The sequence below is a fragment of the Cydia fagiglandana genome, chromosome 12, assembly GCF_963556715.1.
Source record: "Cydia fagiglandana chromosome 12, ilCydFagi1.1, whole genome shotgun sequence".
Lineage (NCBI taxonomy): Eukaryota > Metazoa > Arthropoda > Insecta > Lepidoptera > Tortricidae > Cydia > Cydia fagiglandana.
The window spans coordinates 18,684,268-18,702,345 of record NC_085943.1 but is presented as its reverse complement, the minus strand read 5'-3'; the positions used below and the strand labels follow the sequence as shown (position 1 = coordinate 18,702,345).

The window sequence follows — 18,078 nt, the reverse complement described above, 5'->3', positions numbered from 1 at the left end:
AACGAGTGGTGATAAATCGACACGAGTTGCAAATTACTTATTCGCACGTGTATCGTGCGTTTTACAGTAGGTAGGTACATATGGTAATTCGCCAGTAACTGGCAGCTCTAAAGTTACAAAACCGGCCAGTTCCTGGCTAATTACGGCCCTTTAAACTTTTGACTGGGGCCTAGGGCGGCCAACACTGCAAATCCTGGCGGCACGCTCTTGAATGGGTCTTGGCGTTAGAGGAGTGTCGTTGCGAAAATAAAGACAAGTATATAGGATATTTTTATTACAACAACATCAACCCTTTTGGGTTTAATTACTTTGCTTACAGCAAATAATTTTACCGGCGAAATCAATTAAAGAACAAGCTTGCTTACACAAAGGGACTGTAGGAATATTTAACACATTGCAAATTTTCTTACTCTTATTGCTGGATACTACAACAAAAATGGAAGAGGTACATAACGGACATTTAGCAAAAGGGTTTTTATAAACATCATACATTTTAGGATCATGCTAATACCAATATAGACACCCACTAATCTAGACTACTAAAGCCTGACCAGTAATATATGATCACGCGCCATGTTGCGGAATTTCATTGGAACTAATTTTTCCTTACTAGGTCAACTGTTACATACCATATAAATGAGAATAACAGCGTCCTCTTGACCATGATCATACCAATCAGGCTCAGGCTCAGGGGTTAGGCTTTACCAATACTGATAAATGTAACGCCAGCAGCCCTCAACCCGTCAATCCAGTAGATTTATTACAAAATTCTCATGGAAAAATTATAACGAACTTCTAATTTAAAAAATCTGCTTTTAAAATACATGGTGCCTTTTTTAGGCCTATGTTAAAGATATCATTTCAATAATATACAAGTGTACACATGTATGGGGTTTACCCTTGCTCACAGGTCTGCAAAATCCTACAACACTCAATGGTAATGCTAACCCTGTTTTAAATTCAAACTGTATATGGACTGAAGCGTTTTTCATTCCGAAGGCTTCAGCATATTAATCTCATTGCCTCTAAAAGAAAAGGCCTTGAAATCTCCAATTTTCTTCCCATCCTTATATAAGAATAATTTAAAGCATGTATCACAGAAGTAAGCCGGGTCAAAGGGGACGTTGGAGCAATTGGTTACAACCCATTTGGCTCCGAACTCAGCACAAGTTGTGCAGTAGACTGTCTGGTTTTGTGAGACAGCGGTGTGGGCCGGGTACTGCTGGATTGAGAGTGGGTCGTCGGGATTGAGAAGACGGATTTCTGAGAAGGTGAATAGATGCTCGCAGTTGCCTTGGTGGACGTAGACCTGGAATTATGAATTTGGAGTGACAATTTATAGTATATAAATAAATTATTATAGAATAGAACAAATTTACACAAATTGACTAAGCCCCACGGTAAGCTCAAGAAGAACAAAAAAACAACTATGATTCAGGAACAAATAATTGTGTCATCACACAAATAAATGCCCTTACCGGGATTCGAGCCCGGGACCATCGTTTTCATAGGCAAATTTATGTTTATGAAATAAAAATCATCATCAGGTCATTTAGACGATGCGAGAACTCGCATGCGAGTTTCATTACATTGCGGTTTTTGATCGGTCGGTTGAATTGGATGTAACCAACAGTCCGCATTGTAACTAAAATGGCATGCCGTCTAAATCAGCCCTAAATTACAACAGTTTCTACAATTCTACATTTGCAAAATACTCAAAATTAAATGAACTACGTGTAAGTATTACGTGAAATAATAGATTATTGATTACTTACTCATGTATTGAATATTTTGCAGATGATTGGTTTAAAACCGAGATTCACATTTGGATATTTCAGAGTGAGACCACTGAAATCTGCACGTTTTGCAAGACAAATATCATACTTATATCAATATTGTATATTATTTTAACTTGTTTTATGTCTTCTTTCATCTTATAATAGTTCATAATGATAAAAAATATTGTTAACCGTGTACCAAACATTTTCAATTCTTTTTTAATATCTTATAATAAGCATACTTTTAAAATTTTTATAAAAAGTTGAAACTCAAAACCGGCCATTTCAAACCGTCTAGCATGAGTTGCTTTCTCGCGCGCGAGTCCATATTTGAAGTCGCGCAAGATGTATGGAGTCGCGCGCGAGAACGCAACTCAAGTTAGCAGGTCAGATCATTTAATATGTCTTTTGATTAAACTTTAATAATATATACAGTTAAATGATAATTCATAATCATAATATGGACATACCTCTGGATGTCCCAGTCGCACGACCAGATCGTCTAGTTTAGTGGAGTGTAGGTCCTTCGTTTGAAAGTCTCCGAGGCCTCTTGTGCGCGCCCAGGCGCGGAGGCCGGCGCTGCGGTCCGAGCAGCCGGGGCGGTTGTCCACGTAGAACACGTTGTTGATAAACAGGAACCCGGAGGGGAAGAGGTCCTGCGAGCGAGAAACTTGGAAGTTGGAGCTATTGCCATATTGTTGGAGATATTTGCGGTATTCAAATTAGATTAATAATATTTCCCTGTTTAGACCAAGCAAACAGGATTTGGAATAAAGAGTTGTTAAGGTCGAAAACCCTTTAAAATCTTGTTAAAATGTCTGAAGATTTGGACTTGGAGTTTGAGCATTTTGGTCTACGAGTATAAAAATTGCAATGAACTCTAATGAATCTTTTGAATGAATAAATCTTTAGAAAGAAAGTGTATTGAACATTGTCTGACAAATATTTAATATTCAAACGTACCTAAACAAACACTGAGTGACGGCTGTCGTACGATCCAGATATAACGAATTGTTACTATAAAATTATAAATAGTCATACCTACTATGGGAGCATTCCATGAAATTGTCTACCGTGTGTCCCGTACAAACACGAATTTTCCGAAGATTTGCAGGTAACATAAGAATGCCTTTAATACATTTTTGACCATTTGTCATAGAAAAGGAAACTCGTATGCCTGCATTTCTTCAGAAAATTTGCGTTTGTACGGGACAAGGACAACCGTAGACAATTTCATGGAACGCTCCTATATCTCTCCGAAAAAAAAAACAACTGAACCTATTACGAGAACGTATTATGAGAGTCGAGTTGACTTCGACAAGGGACCAGCATAGCGTAAAAGTAGGTTCGGATAGATTTACCCCCTAAATAATAATAACCGTTTGCCTTTATCTTTGCTATGTCTTTGTAATAGAGGGATAATAATTTAATAGAGGTGTAATAGAGGGACATAATTTAACTAAATCATGCCCGTAAAGTTTTATGAATAAGGGGGTCAGTGCGTGTTAAATGGTTGGCAACCTTGGCTGCAGCGGCGGGCTGCTTGTGCGGCTCGGCGGACACGTCGACGCGCGAGCCGGCGTCGTTGGCGCACACCACGCTGTCGCGCAGCTCCGACAGCGGCTGGCGGCCCGCTAGCACTATACAGCGGCTGAATACAGAGTGCCGGCTGCTCACCTGGTGATAACATACATATAACACACTTTTTAAGTATGTTGGGAATCGTGTGATCATATTTGGCCTATTTTTGATCCCCCCTCCCCTTCAAAAAAAAATTACGTGATATCATCTCTGACCCCCCCCCCCCTAAACGATCACATGATTTTTGGACGACCCCTTGTAAAGAACATGCGAAATGAAGAAAAACAAGTCTACATCTAAAACGGACCTTGTGGTCCAAAGCAGTAGGTAGTAAAATAGCAACCAGGATATTTCTTCTTTATCTATCTGGATAGGCTAAAGCGCTAAGGGTCATTCCACCGTTTCGGGTGTTACACTTGAACTCATAAAATAAGGTTTTATTCGATATTGTAACAGGAACTAGGAGGTTATAACTATTGATTCATCTACTACTTTGATAATATTTTCCTTTCCTGTACGCACATTATTAAAGTATAAGAGAAATAACGAGAGAATCACTAAAAAGTAGCTGTTTCGGGCGTTACGGGAATTGGCCTATACCTTCTGACCATCAGTAGGTACCAAAATGCATAATTAAGCGAATTTTATCAAGTAAGCTCCAGTTTTATTTATGTCAAGTAATAATAGTTAGTATAGTCTACTGAACCACTGAAGTAACACTTAGTATCACTTCTTATTTAATTTTAATAAAATAAATTACCTGTTTCGGGTGTTACTCATGGTTCGTTTCGGGTGTTACGAGTACGAAATTAAGACAGATTTATACGAAATTACGGCTCATTTTATTGAAATTATTGTCTTTTTAATAAATTCGATTAAAAATATAAGTAATAAATGCTGAATTATTTTAAAATACATTATCTTAACAATAAAAACTGTTTCTCGAAGATATCATAATTATTTTTCTTTCTATGCGAATATTTCCGAAAATATTCACTTAATCAAAAACTTGTTGATGGTGACACCTATTCATTTTGAAAGATCTATCCAACGACACCCCACATCACAGGATTAAATGCAAAAAAAATTTAAAAATATTTTTTTTGTACAGGAGCTACCATAAAAATACATTTTTTTTTCGGTTTTTTTTTGTGACATGAAGCTTCGGTATATTTTCTGTGGAAATAGGTTAGTTTTGACTTCTTAAACCAGTTTTCATTTTTCAACCCTTTGGTAGCGTTTCTTATGGAATGACCCCTAAGCCATTCTGCCTTGTAGTTTTTCTTTTCAATTAATCCACCTGATTACTGGACTTGCAAGCAGGATAAAAGTATAAAAAATTCCCTTCCATGGCCATCTCTAAAGTAACTTACATGTTTCTCCTTAATATTGTATGGGAAGGGTCTATATATCCGCACAACATAGATTATATCTCTGCCAGGTTCTAGGTCTGGTTCAGGAATTTCCTCTCCATCTTCAGCCTAAAACAAAGAAAAGAAAAACGACTTCTAAGCAACATTACCAAAAATTTTGTTATAATTTTAAGCAAGTCTATTGCGAATTTATTTGGTTTACCTCTATTTTCAATATTTCAACAATGATTACACTGATCTTATTTAGGGATGACCAGTGTAACCTGTCTCAACATCGGAAATAAACAAAATAGATACATGGTACACTTGTTCAATAGGGTATTTTACTATTAGTCAAATCAGTTTCTTTTTATGAACTGTCAAAACGATTTTGCTACTATGGAATTTATATGAAACACTAGCATGTGACGTCACAATCAAACTACCCACTCATGATAGTTTTATATGGGTTTTCAAATATAAATTGTGTCTAAAAATAACTGCTGTATATGTTTCTCTATTAACTTTCTGGTGGTTTATTTCATCCATGGTGTAAAATCATTTATTTAAATAGAATAAAGTCAAATACCCTATACTCAATATGTGTTCAAAACATGAGACTTAAATGTTATAACATTCCCAAAGCCTGTACCTGTGCAAGTGGCATGAGCCGTGTGCCCCTATACTTCAGCATTCTCTGGCAACTGGCATTAACGTCGCTGGCCATACGTAACCGTTGCTTCTTCACAATGCTCAGGTTGCTGTGTTGCTTGTTGTACTCTCTGGTTTCCTCCTCGGCGAAAACGGATAGCGAGGGCGCTGAGGTTGGCATTTTTAGTTCACTGCCAGTCCTTAGCAAATCAGGACTGAAATATACAGTTTTAATTTTAGAAATAGAAAATATTTATTTGGTGTAAAAACATACATCAGGTACAACTTAGGTACAGAAAAATACACCAAATAAGATGCCGCTCAGTATAAGCAGTTGTGGTTTTCAGGGTACCCAAAATTAAAAACTAAACTTAAAACAGCTAATAAACAGAAACAGAACGTGCGTAAGAAAGCAAGAGAGGGAGAGATCACAAATATTTCTTATAGTTCACAAATATGTCTGCTTTGTTATAAACTGTGTCGGGTTGCGAGTAAATACTTTTTTAGGTTGTACTTAAAAGAGGTAACAGATTTTAAAGGAATTAAAAATAATGTTTATAATGACATCAAATGGACCGATAAATTATGGTCTGTAAAGCCAATACTTAGTTTGAATATTAATAATTATACTAACACAAGATCCTGTTAATAAACCTGGTCCCTCATTATATATAAGTGATGTTGTTAGGTATTAATAGAAAATTATCAACTTAGACACACAAGTTGATTGACAAAATCAAATGACTTTGTAATGAAAAAATATATAAAACATATTTACCTGCACTCATTGGCAAGATTTTTAAACTGTTCATCATTCAGATCACAGCCAACAAAATCCCTTATCTTTCTTGAATAAAAGTCTTCAATATCTTCTTTAGGCGCGGGCCGACCAAAAATTGGAAGACCATTAAACATATCCGGAAGGTTTTTTGCAATAATCGGTGGAGTCACTAGGTTTCCCTGAACATTGTATATTTTGGGCCCAATGTCTGGCCCATACAGATCAATTTTTTTTCTTTTTGTGTGATCATAATCATAGGCATCTGGTGTCTCTGTGACTTTGAAGGGATTAAAATGTTCTCCCAATTCTTCTGTCCCGAGTGATGCGTAGGATAAACGGGATAATTTTGAATTTATTGACTCAACTGAGTTACTGGTGTTACTAATTTCAGCACTATGAATAACGCTTTGGTTGACTTCCTTGCTGGTAACATGATTATTACAATTGCTATCCTGCAGGCCTGAGGTTGTTGGCCAGTCAGCTTCCTTATCAATCTCTTTCACGATTTCGGAGACAGGGTTGTGAGATGTCGCTGAGGCATGAAATTCGGTAGTTAATCTAGACTCCATAATAATAAAATTACGTATTTTTCACTCTACTAAACATTCTGGTAATGTTACTCAAACAAAGAGAAATTAAATCAATGCAATACGTTTTATTTATTGGCTCCTCTACACGATGGGCCAACGCCGGCCACTCCAAGGGACGCATTTATGCGTTAGAGGGAGCAAGTGATATTGCTATCTCATTCTACCGCTGGGCTGCGTCGTCGGAAACGGAATTAATGTTTTTTTTTTTACATAACCAGCACAGACAAAACAGACTTACAGAAAAATACATCTCGTAATTGTCATTTTTTTTCTTAATCGTTCTAGCAGTGTTGCCAGGCTATATTTCTTACCCGCATTTATCGAAAATTTCCCATCGTACGAAAGCACTGAAAGTAGGAAGTGAAATTGTGTGGGCGGCGAAGATTTGCACTTTTTGAAACATTCCTTAACTGTACGATCTAATGCTAAAAAACGAATCCCGATAATTTTGCGTGATAACGTCATAAGAAAACATTGATGAAAAATTGCCGTAACGTTACCATGGAGATCTAAGCGGCTACCGCGAAAACCGAAATTGGCAAATTGCTGGGATCTTTCTCTTTTACTCCAATGAAGGCGTAATTAGAGTGACAGAGAAAAATCCCCGCAATTTGCGAATTTCGATTTTCGCGGTTATAGCCCTGTCCACAAGGTGACACTTTTTCGTGCACGCTACCGGTTGTCATCGATTTATACGACGTTCTCACGTCAAACACAATGACCATAATTTATGGTATTGTGTTTATTTTATGGTCCATAAAACGCACAAAAATTATGTACTTTTGAGTGAAAAATGACGCGGTTTTGGGATCGGTGTCTGGCAATACTGCCTTGTCGATTTGTCAGTTTTACGTCAAATCAAACAAATTACAAAACACTCAAAACAAATCATTGCGATTTTAATTTATCTCTGAATTAGGTTTTCAGTATTTTCTCAAAATGCTTACTTTATGGAATTTGTTTGAAGCCACATTACTTTGTCTTAATGCAGTCTGCGTACTTCACGAAGAAAGATTTATGCAAAAAAGTAAGAATAACCTCTCTTTCTTAAATATTGTAACTTTACTGCTGTTCAATTTAGTTAGTATTTGTGTTCTAAAATCGCATGTACATATTTCGTGTTTCAGTGGGATGGGGAGCTCAAAGTCAGAGCCAAGGATTTGAAGATCAGTCAACAGTGAAATACCAGATCTTGAACTTAGTTAGGTCCATAAGAACAGTGACAAGAAGTAAGTTTTTACTTACTTAACTTTTAATATGCAGTCAAACTAATTCTATTATCAATATTATCATTTCCTGGCCAATTTCAAGACTGATATGGAAGACTGAGAACACTAGTTCTCAAAACATTTTTGCATTGATTTTTACAAATATTTTAGTATTATGCATGTTGTCTTCTATATTTGAATGTCTTGTTTTTGTTTGCTGTTTTCGATATGTATGTATCACTCAAATTTATTGATATGTTTTTTTCAGTTCCGCTGATTCTACTAAACATACTCACAATCATATTCAAGTTACTATTGGGATAATAGAGTTAAAAATCAAGCAAGATTTATAACAAAAACCCACAAAAAAAACTGCTGCTTTGGCAGCATGCCAGTGTTTATTATTTATTGGTGTTGAATAAGACAAACTATGCCTTGCAATAAGCACACCTCCCATAGGTGGAAAGTTCAAGAACATGATCATACTGAAGTTGAATAGCTGATATCAGAATAATCTGCAGTTATATGATCTTAATTTTTTTTATTTATTATGAATGGGCTTAATCATGGCCACAGACTAGCCGAGGCGTAGGCGTAGAAATTAAACAAAATCAACAATAACCACTAGCATGGTACCTTGTATGGAGTAAAAGTGAAGTGTCTGTAATCATAAGAACAAAATATCTTACCTAATCTAATGGTTGTTTTGTTTTCAATTATCTGTATAAGTTAGGTTTCCTTTTACATTTTAGAGCCCAACAACGTGCACACCAGCGCCAGTGCTAAAAATAATCGCGATTATTTAGATTTAACGACAGGTATTTAAAAAAGGGGTTGAATAAGTCTAACTTCTTTTTTATGTTGCTGGATTCGTCAATCTAAGCTTCCAAAGTTAAAACGGCCGTTTTTTATTTTGAGTTCGTTGCGCCCCCTTTTTTAAACTTAAATAATCACGATTATTTAACAGCAGCGCTAGTCTGCACGTTGATTGGGTTTTAAAACTCAATAATTTGGTGCATGTGCGAGCGCTGTATAAAAACTTATATCGCGTATTAAAATCTATGTATTTTTTTTAATCTGGGCTCCCTAAATTGGGTTGCCATGTAATGTGACTTTGACAGTTCAATGTCATCCTTATTACAATGTTGCCAGCTTTATAAGCATACCTTCAAGTTGTAGGGAAAACATGAATCTAGTATTAAACTGGATTGGGCATGAGTGGTGGGGATAACTGACAGAACGGGATAGTCTTATGTATCTTTCAGTAGGAGTAGCAGCGAAAGCGCTATTATTGTTTGTCCTTGTCACAGTCTCACATTTTATTTGTTCCCCACCTTTTTTTTAGTATTGATAATGGTGGGCAACAAATGAATTCGACCAATCACAGTGTCGCATTTGCGTATGTTTTGTCCCTCACGGAGGCACGCGTATACCACTTCTATAGGATGCTACTTCTATGAGGGAAAATGACTTTATTTTTTATGGAATAAATGTCACTTAAAATGTTTCTAGTAATTTTTTGGAAGTTTAGCAAATTAACAAAACTTCCGTACATATTAAATACGTGAGTGACCCCTTCTTAAGATATTTAATATTTAGCAAATTAAATTAATTTTAAAAAAGTAACTTTTAAGTACCTATTAAAATACATCGAAATTTTATTTTAAATTAAGCAACCAATACAAACTTTAAGTAACTGCCATCGGAACCATCATAAAATGCAAGAGGTATAGTTTTTGTACAGTTTACTCTAGTAAGCGCAAGGAGTTAGAGTCAGACCAAGAAAAGTCTGCACTCTGAATGTGTAGATGAGGTGTTCTAAATTAAATAAACAGTTGAGTAACCGCAAAAATCGAAGTTCGCAAATTGCGGGGATTTTTCTCTGTCACTCTAATTACGCCTTCGTTGGAGTAAAAGAGAAAGATCCCCGCAATTTGCGAATTTCGGTTTTCGCGGTAGCCGCTCAGGGAGGTAACACGTCGAACGTGGTTCGCGGTAGTCTATCTGCAGTGATTTTGATAGCCCACGCGGTGCAAGTGTCATTTTAAAAGTCAAAAGCTATTAAATTAGGATGTATAAATAACACTTGCACTGCGTGGGCTACCAAAATCGCTGCAGACTTTTCTTGGTCTAACTCTGGCATGAAAATCGACGAAAACTTCTCCTGGACGACTCATGTACATTACATTAGTAATAAATTAAGAATACTTTTAAGCATATTTTACCATCTTAGTTTTAAAGTTCCCGTTAGCACGTTGAAATGTATTTATACTTCTTTAGTAGAGTCTATTATTAATTACGGTTTTGACTGCTCACCTTTGCCTCTGTCTCTTTCAAACGGCCATAAGGTGTTTTTAATTTTTTTTTATTAAAAATTGAACGGCGATTGGCTCTAGTCACACCTGATGGAAAGTGAAGACAGATGCCTAAGATGGAGCTCACCGGTTCAGTAATAGCCTATTCACTCTAGCTTTAAAGAGACCGAGGTCATATTTCTCAGGGAATACAGATGACGGGAGCGCATTCCATTCCTTAGCCGTCCTTACCAAAAAAGACGAGGCAAATCGTTTTGTGCGGACAAATGGAATATTAACCACGAACGGATGCATTCGCCCCCCGCGCCTGGACATCCGATGATGGAAAGGGGATGGTGGGATCAGGTCATGCAGCTCTTGTGCGTACTCTCTAGAAAGTATCCGATAGAACACCGATAGACATGCGACTCGTCGGCGATGATCGAAGCTCTGTAACTTCGATTTGACACTTGGTCATCGCCTAAAAGTCTATGAGCCCGGCGCTCTATTGAGTCCAGGGCCGCCAGCTGATACTTGGCGGAACCGTCCCAAAGGTGGCAGCAGTATTCCATGCACGAACGGGCCTGTGCTTGGTATAAGGGGAGAAACTGACTCGGCGTGAAGTACCGCCTCACCTTAAATAGGACACCAAGTTTCTTGGCAGCAGTTTTAGCCCTGGACTTAATAGTCGACCCGAAGTTTAGGTTCGATTTTAGACTTAGACCAAGAAGCTCAAGATGGTTGGTCACGGGAAGGGATTGAATTTAAATTTAAATAAAAAAACCTTATTTTTATTATATTATATAAAAAAATTTATATAGCATTTAAGATCGCTATACAATACAATATTGAGGGATTTTAAATTCCAACACGTGGCAACACTGACAAAATGGCAGTAATGGTAGACCGTCGCCGTCGCGGTGCAGCTGTTCGATAAGAAAGAAGTCGATCGGAGTGTTTTGAAATAAACCACGCATTTTGGTTGCTTGAATTAATTTACCACGTGAATCAGTGATTTTTCAATGTTTATTACCAAAAGGAAGTGTTGTTTTTGAAGTGGTAGTTTAATTATCTGAGGATTTTGCGTCGCTCAGAGGCAAAGCAAAATGGATTTCAAAACAGCCGTTTTTAACGCAGCGAGAGATGGGAATTTAACGCGATTGAAAGTAAGTATTAAATGCTAAGGACAATGTAGAGACACATATTGTATTAATAAAGTATATGTTTAAGTATCGATGTTGTAAGAAATATTTCTCCTATACTTACGTAAACGTAAATAGTCTATATGCCAAATGAACTGGCAGAGTAACTGTAGAAATTGTGCACAGTTACCTGCATTCCGCTGTGTATTTACGAAATTGGGGTGCTAAATGTTGCAACATTACAGTTGATATGTGGTTCATGTGGCTATTTTTGGTCCAAGAGTTTTCATTTACGCCACGTGCTCTAATATTATTCCTTGCAATTGTTTTGTACGAAATATTCACGTTATCTGCCTTTTAGGGTTCCATACCCAAAAAGTAAAAAGGGGACCCTATTACTAAGACATCACTGTCCGCCTGTCTGTCTGTCACCTGGCTGTAACTCATGAACCTGTGATAGCTAGAAAGTTGAAATTTTCACAGAAGATGTTTGCTGTTGCCGCTATAAGAACAAATACTAAAAATAGAATAAAATAAATATTTATTGGGGCTCCCATACAACAAACATGATTTATTTGCCCATTTCTAGTACTAAGGTAAGTACTTTTCATTTTGAAAACAAGCACAATAAAGTGTAATAACCACATTGATTACAAATAGTTATATAATTTATCTCGAAAATACCACATTACTTAATGCATGAATGAGTTAAGTATGAAAACAAAATGCAATTTAATTTGTTTTCATACAATTTGAGGAGTTGTCTAAACTTATAGTTTTCATTGTTAGAATTTTTAACCTTTCATATGGGTCCCTTTGTTTCCCATAAAGTTGTAAGTTATAATGTATTTATTCTTTGTCAGATTATTATTAGTCATAAAACTGAAACCATTAACTTTTTAGGATTTTCGTAAGGTAATAGCTAGGTTAGGTTTATTTTCGAAGCAAGGTTGAAAAATGATGCGTTACTGAAACAAATAAATTGTGTTTAACAAATTATGGGCGCTCACCGAATCACAACAAACCAAACTTCGTACTTGCCAACGAAGCATGATGGGAAAGAGGAAAATAGATAAAATCAACCACAACATAATCAGGAAAGCTACAAAGACCCAAGATGTGGTGCAAAAACTAAGAACACTTAAGTGGAAATGGGCTGGCCATGTAATAAGAGGAGAAGACAAATGGAATAAATCAGCAACACTATGGTACCCAAGAGAGGGCAAGAGAAAGAGAGGAAAACCTTTCAGAAGATGGGAGCATGATCTGGTAAAAACAGCTGGCAAAACCTGGAACAGACTGGCACAGAAAAGAGAAGATTGGAAAGTGTTGGCGGAGGCCTTTGCCAAAGGGCACATAGAATAATTACCAATGGAAAATAATTAAACAAACGATACATCACATATTCTGATACAAGGATATAAAATAAAAATAAAAATGAAAAATAACGAAAATGCAGGCAAACAATACAATATGACTTACTTTTTGGGAAACAATAGAGACCCTTTCGTATGCCTTGTCCCATATGTGAAATTGCGAAGTGAGGGATGTTTGTTAAGAATCAGCTATCAGCAGTCTATATTTCAGCTATTTTCAAATAAATTGAATCCATTTAACTCTAATGTGTTGAACCATGTTGTTAAAATGTTTAGACGACAATGGTTTCACTCACTTGAATTTTTAGTCGCTATAATTCAAGTGAGTGAAACCGTTTTTTCGTCTAAACATTTTAAAATATGTTGTTTAATATCAACCATGTTCTTGTTACATTATCTTTTCTCAAAATGTCATAAGGATCACCAACTTTCGTCTCTTATGTACAATATGAATGAGACAACTAGCAGTAAAATAGGGCATAAATATATCTTGCAAAATACTTACTATTAGGCAACCCATATACTGTGTTGCCACCAACTTATTATATATGGTATCATCATCTCAGCCATAAGACGTCTACCGCTGAACATAGGCCTCCCCCTTGGACCTCCATTTGTACCGGTTGGAAGCCACCCGCATCCAGCGTCTTCCGGCGACCTTAACAAGGTTGTCTGTCCATCTTGTGGGTGGACGTCCTACGCTGCACTTGCTAGTCCGTGGTCTCCACTCGAGCACTTTTCGACCCCATATATGGTATATTGAAAACAAAAAAAAAACAATTCTAAATATAGAACTATAAAATTTGTGTACAATGTTGTTAACTATAGTCCGTTTTTTTTAGCATTAGAAAGAACTTCGCAGAAGTTCGCTTGTGGTTCTAAATCTGGCACTTTTAGCGGTAACAATTTGAAGTAAATTATATGTATTGACCATGCTACATTAGATAATTCAATAATTATTAACAATTAACGAGCCTGATAAAAACTGCACACTTGCTTCTGCGGAGTTCTTTCTAATGCTAAAAAAACGAACTATAAATTAGGAAATAAATATTCAAATAAGTACTACATGTAAATTGTGTGAACATTTACATGAAGTTTTTGTTTAATCTGCATTGTATAATGAATATTCATTCATATTCAATATTCATGCAATGAAAATTAAAAAATTGTACTTATTGTCATGCTTTCAACATGCCTCTTAAGTCTTAACCTAACATATACTTACATACTTCTCAAATTATTGGACTTATATTGGACTGATACATTTAACTAGAGCCCACTACTCAAGGCTTAGCTACTTCTTATGTTTTTAGGGTTCCGTACCCAAAAGGTAAAACGGGACCCTATTACTAAGACTTCGCTGTCCGTCCGTCCGTCCGTCCGTCCGTCCGTCTGTCTGTCACCAGGCTGTATCTCACGAACCGTGATAGCTAGACAGTTGAAATTTTCACAGATGATGTATTTCTGTTGCCGCTATAACAACAAATACTAAAAACAGAATAAAATAAAGATTTAAATGGGGCTCCCATACAACAAACGTGATTTTTGACCAAAGTTAAGCAACGTCGGGAGTGGTCAGTACTTGGATGGGTGACCGTTTTTTTTGCATTTTTTTTGATTATGGTACGGATTACGGAACCCTTCGTGCGCGAGGCCGACTCGCACTTACCCGGTTTTATTTTTTAGTTGATATTTATGATTATCCTACAATACATATTGATCATCGATTTTGACCCAATTTTAACTAATTGGGTAGGTATATTAAAATGCATGTGTCTTTTACTGTAATATGGCTTATATATGGCTACAATGGAATAGATTCAATTGTTAAGTGAATTGTGAAAAATGTGTATCCTCAACTGCACTTCAAATGAATAATAGTTTGTCTTTACTTTCAAGCAACTTATAGATAAACACTAAAACCTTTACCAGAATAACTCGCAAGAACCAAACCTAGGTAGTCACCAACACTTAACTTCAGAACATATGCAAAATAAATTGTAAAATCCTACTTGATTAAATGAATTTCTATTCTATTCTATAATAAGCAGAGCTCGGCGGGGGTGAGCTGTTTTCAGAGTTTGCACAACATGGACGTGCCTTGTCATTCGATGGTATATTATATGTGGTGTAATTTAATAACTAAAGAAATTATTTTATTTAGGCTGCCTTTCCAATACGATTAAAACAATTGAATTTTATAGCAAGCTTTTTTTAGTAAACCTCTTCAAATAATATAAATATCCATCCATATGCTACTATTAAAGTTTATTTGTACATAAGGCATTGTCATTTTAGTTTAATTATAATTAATAAAGGTTTATTTTAATATTTCTTTCTAAGGTGTATCTATATTAATATCGATACTTGACATAAGTGACGTCAAAATGGCTCACCCCTGCCGAGCTCTGATAATAAGGAAAACGTACTAACTTAGTGAAATTTAAACACAATTTTATGTCAAAGACTTGCGTCACAGTAAATTGACAAGTGTTCAATCACATCCATAACTCAATTTCCCACGGGCTTCCTAGTGTCTAGGAAGCGGTTTCGCCTTTACATAACTGCAGGGAACGGAGACCTGATACCTGTTTTGTGATTACATATACGTATTAAAACATAGAATGTAGGTACTTATGAAGTGGAAGGTTTTGTAAGTTGTTTAATACTACGTCGTTAGCAAAAAAGGATAGGGCCCCCAGATGGTAAACAGGCGAATAAACCAGTTAGTTTTTAAGTGTAAGCAGATGCTATGTATGTAGTCAAACGAAGTGAAGTATCGAATGCATTTAGGGTTGCCATATGGAAGAATTAAATGTCCTGATAAAAATCCGGACATCACCCTAAAAATCCGGACATTTCTTGTAGCAGAGATTTGGCGTAGCTTGAACGACGCCCCGGCGGCGCGCTGCTCTCTGCGGTGTACTGTATCGTGGATCTACTTTTCCCTTTCCCTTCGCCCGATCCCGTAGGCCCCTCCCTGGGCGCGCATTTTATTTTTATAATTAAGGTCATTCCTAAAAATCCGGACACATGCCAAGTATGGCCGTAATCCGGACAAAGGGTTAAAAATCCGGACATGTCCGGACAAATCCGGACGTATGGCAATCCTAAATGCATTTGAAAAGTAACTTAGGTATTTCAATTACACGCCCAACTGTTTCACTTCACCTTTTTGGCAGTATGTACTTACGAAATGGCAATAAGTGTACGTTACTTTCTATTATACCTAATCTTTTTTTACTCCCTTTTGAAAAGGAGTTTGTTGTAGTCAATTAACACGCCTTACATTCAATCTAACTTAACGGGTAGATAATTAAAGTTTCCCATTATGTAAAGTTAGTTGTTTCTATCTGGTTTATTGGTCGCTTGCTCTAGTAAATTAATTATCACTTGGAAATTGTTGAGGTAAAAACTGGAACGTAGTTTCGTTAGCATCAGTATTGGGTTGCTAATAAATAATGCTACTTACGGTACTTACTAAAAAGTTGATGCTATAAATAGTATAAATGATATCAGTAGCATTATGTTGTTGCGTTTGTAAATGATTCTATTTTTTTATAGTTAATAACATAATCTCAATTATAAAGTCCTGCACCTAACAAACGTTCCTTTTTGGCCTAATGGTTGACTGGCAGATAATGCCTTATGGCCTTACACCAACTTGAGGCATTAAATTGATTATCCACCATTTGTAGTATTTGTACTATTTTATTTGCATGGCATACAGTTTAAATAAATAAAGATGAGAGTTGGATCCATTACTATTACATTATTGAATTTACACGTAAAAATAAAATTTGTCAAACTTTAGGCGTTCCTTTTCTTGGGATTGGGAATGAACTCTGCCGAGGTCTTCTCGAGGGACTATACTAACAGTGTGGTACAGTAATGTATAAGTTTCTAAAGCATTAATGCAAATTGACACCTCTGGAGTTGCAGGAATTACTGGCCGTATGCCTGATTGCCACCGACGTGTTATTAAAAACAAAAACATTATTCTAGAAATGCGGCGACCGTCCGTATCAAAACACTACGCTGGAGCATTCCATAGGGAAAGTAGGTGGGAGAGCATCGACCTTATTCAAGCGCGTTTAATACAGCGTGTGGGCGCCGAGATGGAATCGGGATTTGCTTGTTATTCATATCAAGGACCAGTTTAACTTTGACCTGCAATCTAGTATACTCACTACGCAATACGAGGTCAAGTTAAATAAGGAAACTCGATGAAGTTTTTGGAATACTATGGAATTTAGGACGATGGAGAGACCTGTCTTTTTCAAAGACTAATTGGATGCGATCAAAAGTAGGTATATTTGATTCGAAAATGGGAGCAGGTGATTTTTTTAAGTACTAATATGTTACATATAGATGGTAAAAACCTGTTGAGAAAGTAAAAAATTGTGTGATATTTCGGTCCCTTTGAGTGAAAGAAGAAAGAAAGTATTAGTGCTGTTTCTGAGGATCTGTTTTGTAGGTATATGTCGCTTGTATGTTGCATTGTAACTCTAAGTATCAAATGTGAGTAATTTTGTACTATCATAAGGAATAGCACGCTCGTTTTGCTCCTTAGTATAAAACACATATATACATAGGTAACATAGCTTCCTTTCCAATAAACCTAACGGTCAATCTACTTCAGTTAATTAATAACAAATGACGACTATTATCACAAAATTTGTTGTTTATTGCGTCTAACTAATAACCATGACGAATTGACGACCACCCTTTTCATACATTTCATATTTATAGTCCGTTTTTTTTAGCATTAGAAAGAACTTGCAAGAAGGTAAGCAATTTTGACATGTCTTTTAATTGAAACCCGCTTTTTAAAAATCAAAAACTATTACTCATGAAAGCAGAATAATATAAATGATCGTATTAGATTCATAATTGTTACATATTTGCCGTAAGTTATTTTTAAAATGTGTTTTTCAATTAAGACACATCAAGATTGTTTACCTTATTTCTAATGCTAAAAAAACGAACTATAGTCGTGGCAATTTGAGTTTAATGTAAAGTTTACTAATTGAAGTACATTTAAATGAAAAACATTATTGTTGTCATCATACGAGATAAAGCTATTATCAATATCGCTACACTTCAGAAATGTGGCTATTTCCACTTGTAAATAGCCACACAACGGATAAATATAGCTGTTTCAAACATAAACAAGTATTTATAAACATGACACTTCAAAAAGAAACAAAATATCAATACCTATAAAATGTTAATATTAATTTGTTGCAGTACAGTCGACGTCAAAGATATGTTTACACTTTTGCACCTTACTCCTTTGTAATAAGGTGAAAAGTGTAAACA

At 36.1% G+C, this 18,078-nt stretch overlaps 3 protein-coding genes across 4 annotated transcripts in view; 2 read left to right on the top strand and 1 right to left on the bottom strand.

Moving 5' to 3' along the window:
* Nucleotides 1-259: 259 nt before the first annotated feature.
* On the bottom strand, nucleotides 260-6,823 carry LOC134669687 (snRNA-activating protein complex subunit 3). Of its 2 annotated transcripts, XM_063527363.1 has the most exons (6): nucleotides 6,141-6,823; nucleotides 5,364-5,577; nucleotides 4,733-4,840; nucleotides 3,300-3,455; nucleotides 2,249-2,434; nucleotides 260-1,309 (listed from the first exon to the last, which is right to left on the bottom strand). In XM_063527363.1, the coding sequence occupies exons 1-6, from the start codon at nucleotides 6,710-6,712 to the stop codon at nucleotides 989-991; spliced, it is 1,557 nt and encodes a 518-aa protein (XP_063383433.1). In that variant the 5' UTR covers nucleotides 6,713-6,823; the 3' UTR covers nucleotides 260-988. The 2 variants fall into 2 exon arrangements, with proteins under 2 accessions (XP_063383433.1, XP_063383434.1); XM_063527364.1 differs by lacking the exon at nucleotides 3,300-3,455 and having other exon boundaries at nucleotides 6,141-6,820.
* Nucleotides 6,824-7,570: 747 nt separating this feature from the next.
* LOC134669273 (immediate early response 3-interacting protein 1) lies at nucleotides 7,571-8,639 on the top strand. Its single transcript, XM_063526777.1, has 3 exons — nucleotides 7,571-7,760; nucleotides 7,861-7,962; nucleotides 8,210-8,639. The coding sequence occupies exons 1-3, from the start codon at nucleotides 7,673-7,675 to the stop codon at nucleotides 8,263-8,265; spliced, it is 246 nt and encodes an 81-aa protein (XP_063382847.1). The 5' UTR covers nucleotides 7,571-7,672; the 3' UTR covers nucleotides 8,266-8,639.
* A 2,486-nt stretch (nucleotides 8,640-11,125) lies between these two features.
* Nucleotides 11,126-18,078, top strand: part of LOC134669690 (protein fem-1 homolog CG6966) — a 108,580-nt gene continuing 101,627 nt past the window's right edge. The window contains exon 1 of the mRNA XM_063527368.1: nucleotides 11,126-11,401. Coding sequence (XP_063383438.1) covers nucleotides 11,342-11,401 — 60 coding nt within the window. The 5' untranslated portion in view covers nucleotides 11,126-11,341. The remainder of the gene's footprint in view (nucleotides 11,402-18,078) is intronic.

Coding starts and splice junctions, on each gene's coding strand:
- LOC134669687 (XM_063527363.1), bottom strand. CDS start 6,712: ATGGAGTCTAGATTAACTACCGAATTTCATGCCTCAGCGACATCTCAC. Junction 5,578..6,140: donor AATCTTGCCAATGAGTGCAG/GTAAATATGTTT, acceptor TGTATATTTCAG/TCCTGATTTGCTAAGGACTG. Junction 1,310..2,248: donor TGCGACTGGGACATCCAGAG/GTATGTCCATAT, acceptor TCATAATTCCAG/GTCTACGTCCACCAAGGCAA.
- LOC134669273 (XM_063526777.1), top strand. CDS start 7,673: ATGCTTACTTTATGGAATTTGTTTGAAGCCACATTACTTTGTCTTAAT. Junction 7,761..7,860: donor AGAAAGATTTATGCAAAAAA/GTAAGAATAACC, acceptor TTCGTGTTTCAG/TGGGATGGGGAGCTCAAAGT. Junction 7,963..8,209: donor CATAAGAACAGTGACAAGAA/GTAAGTTTTTAC, acceptor TGTTTTTTTCAG/TTCCGCTGATTCTACTAAAC.